Source organism: Perca fluviatilis, chromosome 17, assembly GCF_010015445.1.
Source record: "Perca fluviatilis chromosome 17, GENO_Pfluv_1.0, whole genome shotgun sequence".
NCBI lineage: Eukaryota > Metazoa > Chordata > Actinopteri > Perciformes > Percidae > Perca > Perca fluviatilis.
Genome location: NC_053128.1, coordinates 27,867,430 through 27,881,035, shown reverse-complemented (window position 1 = coordinate 27,881,035; position 13,606 = coordinate 27,867,430). Strand labels below are relative to the sequence as shown.

The following is a 13,606-nucleotide window of genomic DNA, read 5'->3' as shown; positions in this document are numbered from 1 at the left end:
CGACAAATTTAGCAGAATAGTTTGACACTTATTTGCGTTCTGGTAACGAGTTAGGCGGGAAGATCAATCAACCAGGAGATAGAGAGCATTGCTTAAAATAAAAACTGGAAGCAGAGGAGAACAGCTAGCTATGTCCAAAGTTTAAAAAAAATCTGCCAGCACCTCCAAAGCTCACTAATTAACACAATATGTGTTGTTTGTTTAACCCGAAGCATGAAAACTACAAATTGGGGGTTTACTGGGGGTATGTGCAGGATGTAAAATAGGGGTCGACCGATACTGTTTTTTCATGGCCGATACCTTTACCGATTATTAGCAGTTAACGAAACCAATAAACGATATGCATTTCCAATACAAATCTAAATCTTTTAGTCAAAATTAAGATTTTGGAATGTTACGAACTCCAACACAAAACTTTGTTTAAATGCTTGAAGCAATTATTGAATAAATTAGAAAGTTTCAACATAATACCCAGTAACAGAGAGTCAGATGGTGTTGTGGGGAACATTAAGACAGACTCCGTGGGGAGTGAAACAAAGCAGAGGGACAGACACAGAGCTGTAGCCGAGCCAAAGAAGCGCACTTTTTAATTAACTAAAACTTAATTAATTAAGGGCCGATAATCGGTCTATCCCTAATGTAAGATATCAGTTAGTGAGCTTTAGGGGTGATGGCAGCTAGCGGTTTGCTCGTGTTTACGGGCTTTATTCTAAGCTAAACCGCTTCATATTTAGGGGACAGCTATTACAGCGGTAGAGACCTTCTCATCTAACTTTCACCAAGAAAGCAAATAAGCAGACTAAGGACTGAGGACTGAGGAATGAGGACTAAGGTTGCTCAAACAGCAGCAGCCAATAACATACGTGCTCAGCCCTGACAGGGAACGTCCCGTACAAGATACCTGACTTCACAACATCACAACACTTCAGGCTGGAAACAAAAATGAAGCAAATAGTTTCTGAGATGAGGTATTTAGTGAGTTTTTTTTTATTTAAGCTAAATACTTTCAAGGCAAACAACCATTACATTATCATTAAAAGCAAACAACAATCTTTACAATAAATTCAAATGATTTGAGACTAGAGATGCACCAATCCGACTTTTTCAGTCCCGGTACAGATACCTGGGCTTTGGGTATCGGCCTATACCGAGTACCGATCTAATACCAGTGTTTAATTAATAAGCTGTATGCGTCACGGTGTGGAAGTGACCGGGGATCATTCTTTTACGTGTTAGGAAATATCTGGCTTGACATTGACATTTGCTTTCCAGACATTGACAATTGACATTGCTTTCCTAACTTTGTTAAACAAAATGAAACAAATAAATACATACATATATATGCATTTACTGAATTGTTATTTATTATTAAAATACTAATAATAAAGAATTGACTTGAATAGATCGGCAACATTGTCATGGATACCCGATCCAGCTTTTTGAGTGAGTATCGGATCAGTGCATCCCTTTTGGAAACCATGGTTAAAGGTCAGAGTCCTCCATTCTCCTCCAGTTTTTGGAAAAGTGCCAGGCTGCGGAGGTGGGACTGCCGTTCTCCGTTCTTCCACAGAATCAGCAGGTGGTCTGTCGAGCAGGTGACCAAACCGTTCTCCTTGAAGCTCACAAACATCTGAAAGAAGCACAAATAGGGGGGTGTTAAAGCACTATTGTGATACTGTTTTGAAGTAGAACGCAAGTTCGGACATCATTGGGATCGTACCTGGACTGCGCCCGAGTGTCCAATCAGATCACCCGTCAACTCCAACGTCCTGATGTTTGGGACGTCCATGACCTTCTTTGACGCAGGACTGGTCTGTTTGTTTGACCTGCCGAAAGTCCACATTCCAAAGAGCCCTGGTGTGATGGACAGAGAGAAAAGACTTGTATTTAAAATGAATAAAAAAAAAAAAAAAAAAGATTAGAGAAGACAATAAAAAAAATAGATATTGTGCATCCTGTTCTTGTTACTTATACAATGGCAATGGGTGGTTACTGATGAACAAAATGTTTTTCTAGGATTGGCTAAAAACAGCAATTACATCATTAGAGGAGAAAATCCATCAGAATGTCTGAGGGTGAAACTACCAAACTTAAAGCTGCTCTAATCAACATTTTTATACTAACAATGGATCAAATGACAACATGTAATTTGAATGTATTCCTCAGATGTCAATGTTGTTGTTCAATTTCAATCTAACTTAGCGGCAAGCTTTGGAAATGACTTATGTAAAAATCGTGTTTTCTGGAGAGCTGCAGGAGACAAGTTGTATGCACAACATTAACGTATCGTCACCTTTTCAGTTGGTATGTTGAACTTGTTAGCAAACAGTTGCCTATTTACACATCTAGCAGTTACGGAGAAACAATATCATTCATTTGGAGTCATGTTTGTGGCCAACTGATGAATATTCTCCCTATGCTTTTGGTCTCTAACAACTCCTGAGGGAAATAGCCGTCTCTTTAGCTGCTCAAAGCGAGACTATGTTCACCACCTTGTCCCTTACTGGGTTTTTCTGCTGTTTGCTGCTGCTTTTTCTCCGAAAAACAGCTGCCTGCTGCCGCCGCAAAACAACCCCGAGAGCAGTGAGAGTTGAGTCTGGGCTGGAAAGCTAAACAATGAGTTGAAACCCAAGCAGTGGGGAACTGCATAAATATTTTTCACTGTGACCCCTTCCACATTGGCAAATACACCAGGTTGAAATATACTAAACGTTTTCTTTAAAGACCACAGGAGATGCAAGTCATTAATTTTCCTGGAGACACTAAACAAGTGATAAACAAATAATTGGCCTTTGGTGATGATTAGCAAGTGATGTAGCCTGCGTGTACTCTCCAGAATCACCACAGCTCCACACTGAGTGCAACCATCAAAGACAGCGCGACCACACACACACACACACACACCCCTTTAGACTACCCCACTTAAGCAGGCACTTAAACACAGCCTCTCTGAGTGCTGGTACAGTACTTTCCTTTGATTTACACAATACCACATCTGGACTGCATTACCACACAACCACACAACCACACACACACACCCACACACACACACACACACACACACACACACACACACACACACACACACGTTGAGTGCAGGCAACTTCCCTCAGTCTTTGAACTTTTCTGATTCCTACTTATGTGATCTATCACTAGGAATGGAATCCAGTGTGAATGTGTCACCTGGAGAGGCTGGCTCAGCAGGCAAAGGCAGGTCTTGGATCTCCCACATCCTCACACTGCCATCTTCAGAGCAGGACATCAGCTCGCTGAAACAGAGACAGTGTCCCACCAACACTTTAGTCTTAACGGCACATCTTTGATCAAGTAGAATTATATTGTGTGTTAACACACATGTTAAGAAGAGAATTTCGACCAGGAACACGCCGACATGATATCGGTTGAATAAGCCAATGCTGAGAAATGACATTCAAATGAAATGATTAAAACAGAATCATATATTCAATATTTTTCACAGAAAAAAACAGAGGTCCTGGGGACGGTTGAAACGGGCAGATATACAGTAAAGGCTTTCCCTGAAGAGAAGGGTTTATATTTTTTTTGTGATCTTGACGTAGTTGAGGAAGAATTTCATTTTGTGTTTCCTTGCAACATATTAGTGACCTCAAGAAAAATCGGTTCAAATTCAAAGAGTCCCGATTTGTTTTCAGAAGGTATTATGTTGAGTTGGCTTTTTTCATTTTTCATTTATTTTGGTGGGATTTATAGACAACGCATGCTGGCTGAGAATGCGAGCACTGTATCATTCATAATGGGAAACTTCCATTACATAAATGTAATCTCATAAAATGTTCTCTTTTTCAATTTATGGAACTGTAGGTTATAATTTGCCATATGATCTTTTTGTTAATTGTTGCCATCTAGTGTCTTGTAAGCCTAGAAAAGACGAGCACTATTTGGTGCAAGACACCAATATAAACCAATTAAAGCTTTAGTGCGTAACTTTTTATATTCATGAACGTCCGTTATATTTAAGCCATTGCCAAATAAGTTGCTACAAAGCTAATTAGGACTATCAGCTCCACACAACTCTCTCTGGATTTCTCAGTATGGCTATGTTCAGAAGATTGTGTCGTCCGCGCAGAAACTTGAGTGAAGATAATGTATCATGTGTACGCGTCAACAGTTTTGTTGTCATTACTTAGAATTCCTCATGGGTGCGACAGAAACTACGCACTATAGCTTTAAATCAGTGACCGTTATGTTAGTTGTTTTCTTTTGTACATCAAAAATGATGATTAATACTGTATTGTACAGGGCGTGGCCAGGTTAGCTCAGTTGGTAGAGCAGTAGAGGTTTATTCCTCGACGCAGAAGGTCCAAGGTTCGAATCCGACCTGTGACGGTTTCCTGCATGTCTTCCCCCCTCTCTCCCCTTTCTTATCTAGCTGTCCTATCCAAAAAATAATCTTTAAAAAAAACATAACATTAATTTTTGACAGGTGCACCACGATCCAGACAGCATCATCTAAATACTAAAAAAGGACTCAGCTTTTGATTTAGAAGAAGATCATAATAAAAAAAAATGAAATAGCAGTATTGTGAAGATCTTTAACCACATTTAGTAAGCTTGCTGCATGCGATTGTATTTCACACCACCTTTTTTTTATTTATTTTAATTTCTTTTATTTTTTTATTTTTTATTTTTTATTTTTTATTTTTTATTTTTTTTTTTTTTTTTTTTTTTAAATCGGACCCATTAAAAGAGCCATTTGAGTCGTTAACAGGTGTCTGCGCTTCACTGAAGGAATCCAAACATTCTGATATGATCTAAACTTGTTGTTTTTAGTTTTGAAGCAAAGAAGGAGGGTAGTGGCACACTCATGTGGATGAAAAATGGATTACATGCTTGTGGAACTTTTCAGTTTAGACCAGCGGTTCAAAGGGTCGCAAGATAAATCTGAAGGTTTACCAGATTATTAACTGAAAACAACATAAAGATATGTATATTACACAAACCTATGCCTTTTTCTTTAGTCTTACCTATAATATTTGCTTTTGCACATTACTGAACCATTTTAAGTGTTTGAGATTCTAATATTATAATCAAATAATCTAATAAAATGAAAAATAAATCGGTCTTAGGTTGAGAGACAGCTGGTAGGACAAGGGGTCCCAAGTTGAGATTGTTTTGTTTAAAGGGGTCAAAAGCAAAAAAAAAAAAAGGTAGGGAACCACTAGCCTAGACTTTTGTCATCATTTACAGTGTAAAAAAAGATCTCCATGGTTTTATAATGCATCCATGGAGAAATGTATTCTTACAAATGCTCTAAGAGGAGATCATTCATAGTAGCATACAGTTGCAAATAAAATATTCATTCAAAGAGAAGACAAATTATCTTTTGAAATGAATCATACTGCAACCCTACTTTTTCCACACTTACAGGCATTTTCCACTGGGCGCGTCTCTGCTGCGATCCGAAGGCGCCGCGGGCCCCGCGAGCAATCGCGGCCATTCAAGTCAATGCTCGATTTTCGACCTGCCGCGCAACGGCGCGTCCCGGAAGCGTGCGTGAAGCGGCTCTCCGCTCCATTCCGCCAGGTCTATTTTCATGCGAGCAGTTCATAAACACGTATTTGTTCTGTAAAGTACTTGTAGAGACAGACAATAAAATCTGCGAGTCTGGCAGCAAGGCGCTCCGCTTCTGAGACGCTCCCGGTGTGGTACGGCCCGTGGCGGAGGACAGAACAAAACCGGAACGCAGTCGGAACGCACCAGTGGAAAAATGCCTGTAAGAGACAGGAACTGATATCGTACCTGTCAGATAACAGCATGGTGTGTAAGACATTAGAGTCATGGGCCACCTTCCTGTAGGCTACCACGGTCTTGGTCAGAATGCTGTACACATACAGACCGCTGCCCACAGCTGCGAGGATGTGCTACAAAGCACACACAAAAAAAAGGTTTTGTTATGGATTACGATAACAAAACAACATACTAACAATTTGAAATGATACCCAATAGGTGCATCCACTCATGCCGTCTTCCTCACCCTTCCATTGGTGGTCAGATGCTGAATTGACATCTCACTGGGTTTGGGAGCAGCCAAGCGTATTTCGGCCTGGGTGCAAGCTTGTGACTCCTCCCATAGGATGTGCTCATAGGCCAGGATGTTCCAATCAATCGCATCCCATAAGATCAACTCGCCCGCATGGGAACCGCTGGCAAAGAGCCCGTCTGAGGAAGACACAGAACTAAAGTCATATGAACCAATGCAATTTTTTTCTTCAAAGATGAGTCAGAGTTTCCTGACAGACTGACCATTGACGTTGATGAGAGCTCGAATCCTGTCCTGGTGGTCGGACAGACAGCGGATCTCAGCCACTGACAGGGAGGAATCAGTAGAGTATGTCAGCCTGTAGATCACTGCGAAGAAGAAAATATAATGGTCAACATTCTTTAAAGTCATTTAGTTTAGTTTTTTATCTATTTGCACATAATGAACATTCTTGTCATCAAAACCCCTCTCATACCAATCTCTTTATCCATAGCAGCTGCTATACAGTTCTTGGGCAGCTCTATCAAAGCAGTTATTCCTGCAAAATTCCAAAAACACGATGAAAACATTAATCAGTTTGTGTACAAAAAGCAGTGTCAGGGGTGAGCATAGTCGGTGCAACAATCAACATGAGTTTTATTGTTGACAGATATTTTTTCTTTTGTTTCTCCTCACCAGTGTCGCTGTGGTTCTGCCTGTGACACTGCAGCTGAAAGTCTTTGTTCCACACACACAGTTCTTCCCCGCCGGAGACCCACACACACAGCCGCTCCAGCACCAGCAAACACTGAGAGAGACACACAGAGACGTATCAGCTCATGAGATACATGTGCTGTGCTGTGTAAACACACACACACACACACACACACACACACACACACACACACACACACAGCAAAGAACATAAATCAAATACAATTAGCCTATAGATGGTGCAATTAACTCTAATCTACGATCAAGAGGAGGCAATTACAATTTTTATCTTAAATCATAACTAGCAGAATAACCTTTAGAGTTAAACATTTAATTAGCATGTTATGTATCTTGCCAATCAAAACTTAATTGCCCAAAGTTGGATGACTGGAATATCCACACAAAAAAGTAATGTGAAGGACTAAGACGTCCTGTACAGGCTCTATATTGGTATGTATAGTTTGGAGCATTTCTGCAGATATAACTGTTTTTTTAAGATAAAAAAATATTTGCTTGCATGATGCATTTCAGACAGGTTCTTGTAAGGGAATAATGGTTTACACAGAAACCAGGTGTAACATGAAACACTGAACTGCACAAAGCAGATGTAGGAAAATTAGATTGGGTACTCATTCAGAATTACATAAACAGCAATTTCTCAAATTGTTGGCTTGATAGAGATGAAACCTTAAAGGAATAAGCCACCGTTTGTTGAAATAGGGCTTATCACCCTTTACCCTGCCTGTAGATAGGTGGGCCAACGCATTTTTTGTCTCAGTGCAAGTAATTAGGTTGTTTTTTTGTCTTTGGTTGGCTCACTTTTACTCACAACATGCTAACCGGCAACATAGGATTCCATTCACTACGCTAAGCTAACTAGCGGTAGCGCTGCCGGTGTTGCACCGGACTAAAACCATGCATGCACAAAAAATGCGTTGGCCCACCTATCTACAGCTAGGGGAGACCGTGATAAGCCCTATTTCAACAAACGGTGGCGTATCCCTTTAAACTTAGCACATGACAATGCGCTGTTTTGTGTGCATAACTTAAGCAGAGTGGAAAACATCCAACCGAGACGATGCCAGTCAGGTTTTGTCATCTATTGTTCATACGGCCACTTTTTTTACAAGTACTATAGTTTTTTTACAAGCATTATGAAAGTCAATAACATAAATGCTTAAAATAAGTTATTCTAAATGTTCTAAAAACCATAGCTGTCATGAAAACTGATTTCCTTTACTTAACCAGTGCCAATTGGTAGTTCTATGCACAGGAGGAGTGATATGAATGGACCACTTTTTCAAAAATGGAAGATGTAACATTGCTGGCTTCATCTAGCTGTTAAAGCGATGTTTGTCATTCAGACACGGGTGACTTTTACGGCTTTATTCAGACATGACGGGAATGTTAGGGAAGGTGGAAAGTAATGATCTTAGGGCGCTTTTACACCTATAGTTTGGTAGACTCTGATTCAGGGGTGAAATTGCATTTGGTTCGGTTTGCTTTCACACTGCATTTTGTCAAACGCACCAAACACTGTAAACACACGTCACACGATCAAGACGGTCGCTTGTTTATTGGACAGAATATCCCAAACTCCCCGACACTTCTGGTCTTAAAATTAATAGAGCAACATCAAATTTTTCTGGATCTGCTCTAGTGTTTCTAATATTTTAGAAGAAGGCGAACAATGTGAGCTGCTGACAGGCAGCGAGTGAAGGAGAGAGTGTTGTAACAGACGACCAGCGATGTGTGCTTAAAACAGCTTATGGATCTGAAAGTTATCATCCCTTAAATCATATACAGTATAAGTCCGTAAATTGTGCAAGGTTGAAATTGCGGGCTAGTAAATGCTGTTTTTTGGTTCACTTCCTGTATTTGGGTCGAATCGCATTCTCACCTGAAGTGAACCAAACTCTAGTTCAACTCTAGTCTCAAGTTCACTTGAAAGTGTAGCGAGACTCCAGCGGACCAGAGGTCTTTTGTTTGAGACATTTGAGAAGCTGTAACCTGCAAACGTGCAGCATTTTTCACAGTTTTTGCCTGAAAAAATGCCAGAAACGATGAATTGATCATTATAATAGTTGTTATTATAATTTCTGACGATGTTCGTGTGTCACCTCGTGCTGCTGTAGCTGTTATGTCAATCTGACAGCATTCAATTCAGACTTGTGTTGTGCTGGAAGCCTTATGGAAACGTTATTAGGTCCGACCTAGTAACATTGGCATTGTGACTTTGACGTAAAAGTGACTTATTCAGACATGAGACCCACATGCAAATTACCACAACATTTATGTAACAAGGTAAATGTCCAAAAGGGGGCGTATCAATTACCTTTACAGAAGACTGAAGATCTGAAATGGTCTGAACCCTGTTGCCTGTATCAGGGTCCCACAGCTGATAAATCAGTTTAAGGGAAATCCAGTTTGAATTACAAGCACAACGATAACATAGGAATGATTTTGGTGTGTGTTTGAATGTAGGCGTCTTTGCTGTGTAGTTTGAAATGAGGATACACTGAGACTTCGGTCTGAGGAGGCTGTGATGAGCGAGGTGTGCGATGTGAGTCCATTATTACAGGTGAAGGTGGTTATGGCTGTTATTTGCTGGGAATGGCCCCTCAGCTCCTGCAGCCTCTCCCCGGTCTAACAGTCAGAAGGGGGGAAAAAAGCAATTAGTGCCACGGTGTTGTGTGCAATTTCACAATGCACTGAAATAATCAACTTGCAGCATATCACCTCAACATTCCACACTAAAACAAGGCCATCATCGCCCGCTGACGCACATCTGGAAAACATAAGTGAAAAGGTATGAGTTTTTGCAAGTAGACTCATACGTGACAAAAATACATCAATGCACTTGGCAGGCCTCATCTTAGACGTAGTCAAACACACCAAGTTAATCTCTATCGGTGGGAGGAATCATTTCCCGTAGGTCCATCACCACCTGAGAAATCTTAAAAAAATAAAATAAAAAAACATCTGTCCGGGGGCTTTCCACCTTCACTTGCCCTCTGACCCTGAACCATCCACACTCCCTGTTCCCAAAATTAACAGACAGGATGACCGGATATAAAAAAAGAGAGATAAAGTGAGAAGAGAGGAACTGTCAAGGATATATTTTCAGACTTCAAAAGCAATCTGGAGAGAATTTTCTGGCCTTTGCCCCTGACTGTGGACCTGTGTGCGGAGAGGACGAGACCCAGTGGAGGGGGTTGTTACTGGAGGAGACCAGGCGTGAAGCACACGCGCGCTAACACACACACACACACACACACACACACACACACACACACACACACACACACACACACTTAGTATAAATCCCAATCTGAACACTTATGCAGACCCACTCTACCATGCCAGTGTGCAGCATGCTTCCACAAAGCAGAGCGGAGCAGAGAGCAGGTGCAAAACCTTTATATGTGTGTGCATGTGCGTATGGGCAGCATTAAAAGGGCTTTGGTTATACTGTACTGTGCACACACACAATCACATAGTGGTGATGATTGGGCTCTTGTCATGCTCTGTAAGTTTTCTGTAGGTGAGGATCTACTGTCAATCACACAAGGATGGAGGCCAGCCAAGGGTAGAGAGGAGAGAGGTTAGAAAGAGAGAGGAAAAAAACATAGGGGGGGGGGTTGTGGTCTGCTTACCTGAAGTCATCAATCTGCACCAGAAATCGAACAATGTCAAAATGTCCTTTCAGCACCTGCAGCTCAGTGAACCAGTTTTTGGGCTGTTCCTCTCCGATGCACAACACAGAGCTTTTCTGCAGACATAAGAGGGAAAGTAGTGAGACAAACTGGCTGAGGTGCAGAGGTAGACAGTGGACTCTGGCTGAAAGAGTGTAGAGCAGGGACAGATATTGGTGAAAAGTACATTTGCTCAAGTATTATACTTCCTACAATTTTAAGGGCTTTGTAGTTTAATTATTTCCATTTCCTGCTACTTTATACTTCAGCTATGATTACTTTTCAGATTAAGATTTACCTTTAAACAATAGGATACACTTATTATATTCAGTGCATTGTTAAAGATGAAAGCTGTGGTTCCCAGCCTTGTTGGTTTGTGAGTTGTTAACAGTTTCCCCCTCTAAACTTCTTAGATTATTTTATTTTCAAAGCCCAAAAGAGGTCAAATTGTCCAATATTTAACAAAGAAACAAGGATTCTGCTAAATAAATAGTGAAGAACTTTGTTTTCTATTCTTTCCAACCTGAATAATAATCTCATGACTCCTCAGATTTATCTTGTGACCTTTGAAAAGGTTGCGAACCACTGGACTAAACAGCTTAACTCTATATACTATACTATACTACTCTATAACTATAAGTGCAAAAGAACAGAATAGTTCACTAACACACAAGAACAAAAAGCATATATAAAAGTAATGACAGGAAAGAATTAGACATAATCAGAAACTATTTAGACATCATGATTTAAATGTGAGGACCTTTTTTTTTCCCAAAGCAAGCTCTTGATAACATGTTCTTTGGCATGTAAGTACGAGTACATGCAGGGTTCAAAATAAATTAATTAACGTTTTTGTCCACCAGCCAAATGGCTAGTGAATGTTCAAATGTAACCAGCCACTCAATAGATTGCCATTGTTTTTTGGCTGGTAAGTGAAGCAAATCTACCGGCCACACACATTTTACCAGCATTTGGCTGGTGGGTGGTGCTAATTTTGAACCCTGAGTACATGTATTGTTTTGTAAAAAGGAAGATGGAGATGGTCAACTTGTCTGGTATTATAAGAACAAGTTTGAGAATAAAATTTAAAGATGTTGCTGAAAGATGATGGGAGAGAGAAATATATTTACATACATATCTGATAAATATTGATATGAAAAATACTGTTTTCTGACCAGGGGGACAGAGGCCTCTTTAGAATTTGACGAAGTTGAAAACAGTGGTGGAAGAAGTATTCAGACATCTCACTTAGGGCTGAACGATTAATCGTTTTCAAATCGAAATCGCGATTTGAAAGAATGCGATTACTTAGTTGAATGTTTGGTGTAACATTTGGTTTAACATTATTTATTCCTGTTTTATTATGATTATATTTACTGTTTTTTATAAGCTAAATGCTGGAATAACATTACATATCACTTGGAACGCTGGTGATATCACGCTGGAAATTCATATCCATGTTCCTCGCATAAAGATCAAAATCAAAAGACCTTTATTTTTCCCATAAGGGAACTTCATTGCTATAGAGCAGTTTTGATGTGTATCCTTTTATAATGCTCCATGGCATGTTTTATCTGTTACAGAGACAATATTGAACTTTAGTTAAACTTTAAAAAATAATATTCGCAAATGGTATCTGGCAGACAAATTGATTTTTTTTTCTTCCTTAAATCATTCAGCCATAAATCTCACTGAAGTAAAAGTATCCATGCCACAATTTAAAATACTCTGTTACAAGTAAAAGTCCTGCTTTCCAAATCTTACTTCAGTAAAAGTCACAAGTATTATCAGCGTAACTGTATAGACCTTTTTCACCGCAGACATGTTGTCATGTCATAGTAGGAAAAGCACAGGTGTATTCAAAACCATTACTGTTGGCTGCATTCCACTTAGGAGAGGTCCTGGTATTGTGCATGCTGACTCATTGAAATATCTTACTGGGACACTTGATGGAATTGGGCCATCGTTAAGGTTATCAATTTCAGCTGTGCTTTTCCTACTATGACAGGTCAAAATGTCTGCTGTAAAAAAGATCCATTATTGACTTTAGCTGAACCTAAGAATGCACTTTTGCAAGTGCAAGTTTCAAAATAAAAGAACTCACTATGCAACAATGTAAGCAGCATTGTGATGTTGTAGCATGCTGCAGTAGAGCTAATTTTACTAACGGTTTACTGTTGGGTGGTTTGATATACTGTTCTGCTCATTATGTTTTTAGAATCTCCATCTGCAAATTAACTGCACCTGTCTTATTTCCCTCGAATGCGGTGAAGTTGAATCATGAAGTAACATAACAATTTAAATACTCAAGTAAAGTAACGTTACAATTACCATGCGTAAATGTACTTAGTTACTTTCCACCAATGGTCGACAGTCTTACAAAGAGATGTATATTTGCCCAAAAAATATGACCATAAATACAATATGGATATACCATGGAATAATATAGACATAATCAAAAAGACAAGCTGATTAACAGCTAACATTAGCCTTAAAATATTAGCTCTACTGAGGTAACGTTAGCTAGCGTTACAGCTTACCTCCGCTGAACCCTGAGCTTCTCGACCACCAAGAATCCACCGAAGCATCGTGTTTTATCGGTTAACGTCAGCTGAAGGAAACAGAAAGAAGCCAGTGTACATATTGTATGAATATGAGCCAAAACAAAGCTGGACGTGTAACTAAAAGCACAGCAAACAAGCTAACGTTACATTATCTCACCACTCATTAGCGTAAACAGAGAAACCCGAGACGCTTCCGCTTGATCAATTATCGTCCTTTTTATCGCCCTTTCGAGAGGATTTTGAGATGTAACACCGCTTCGTGTTGTTGACCGGATAACTTCACCAAAATCTAGCGTTAATACAGTTAAGTATGTAAGATAGCTGCATGTTATTCCCATAGGTTATTCCTGTGTCACGACAACAACAAACCATTCATGTGACTCAAACTACGGAAGCCTTGGTTGGACAAAATTCATTCAGCCCAAATAATACTGGGAAGTGAGTATAACCATAGACATAATATTATGTCTATGAGTATACAGCTGTCGTATAAAAACAATGATGCAGTCACTGGTTTAACAGCTGTTGTAATTTTATTTTAAAGTTGTTCCTGTGCATTTTTATGAAGCTCAACGGCATTTACTTGTGTTGTATTTTATTCATTTATCAAGTTTTCCCTCCAGACAGATATAAAA

At 39.7% G+C, this 13,606-nt stretch overlaps 1 protein-coding gene across 1 annotated transcript; it reads right to left on the bottom strand.

The window, feature by feature from the left end:
- Positions 1-955: 955 nt before the first annotated feature.
- wdr41 (WD repeat domain 41) lies at positions 956-13,378 on the bottom strand. The gene is made up of 14 exons (XM_039779689.1): positions 13,129-13,378; positions 12,948-13,018; positions 10,369-10,484; positions 9,452-9,500; positions 9,230-9,358; positions 9,048-9,110; positions 6,695-6,806; positions 6,495-6,557; positions 6,283-6,387; positions 6,014-6,198; positions 5,779-5,900; positions 3,184-3,269; positions 1,721-1,854; positions 956-1,630 (listed from the first exon to the last, which is right to left on the bottom strand). The coding sequence occupies exons 2-14, from the start codon at positions 12,993-12,995 to the stop codon at positions 1,490-1,492; spliced, it is 1,353 nt and encodes a 450-aa protein (XP_039635623.1). The 5' UTR covers positions 12,996-13,018; positions 13,129-13,378; the 3' UTR covers positions 956-1,489.
- Between the last annotated feature and the right edge of the window lie 228 nt (positions 13,379-13,606).

Excerpts from the sequence above, each read along its gene's own strand:
- wdr41 (XM_039779689.1), bottom strand. The coding sequence starts at position 12,995 with ATGCTTCGGTGGATTCTTGGTGGTCGAGAAGCTCAGGGTTCAGCGGAG. Across the intron at positions 10,485-12,947 it reads AAGCTCAGGGTTCAGCGGAG|AAAAGCTCTGTGTTGTGCAT; the intron begins GTAAGCTGTAAC and ends TTATGTCTGCAG. Across the intron at positions 9,501-10,368 it reads GTGCAGATTGATGACTTCAG|ATGTGCGTCAGCGGGCGATG; the intron begins GTAAGCAGACCA and ends TATGTTTTCCAG.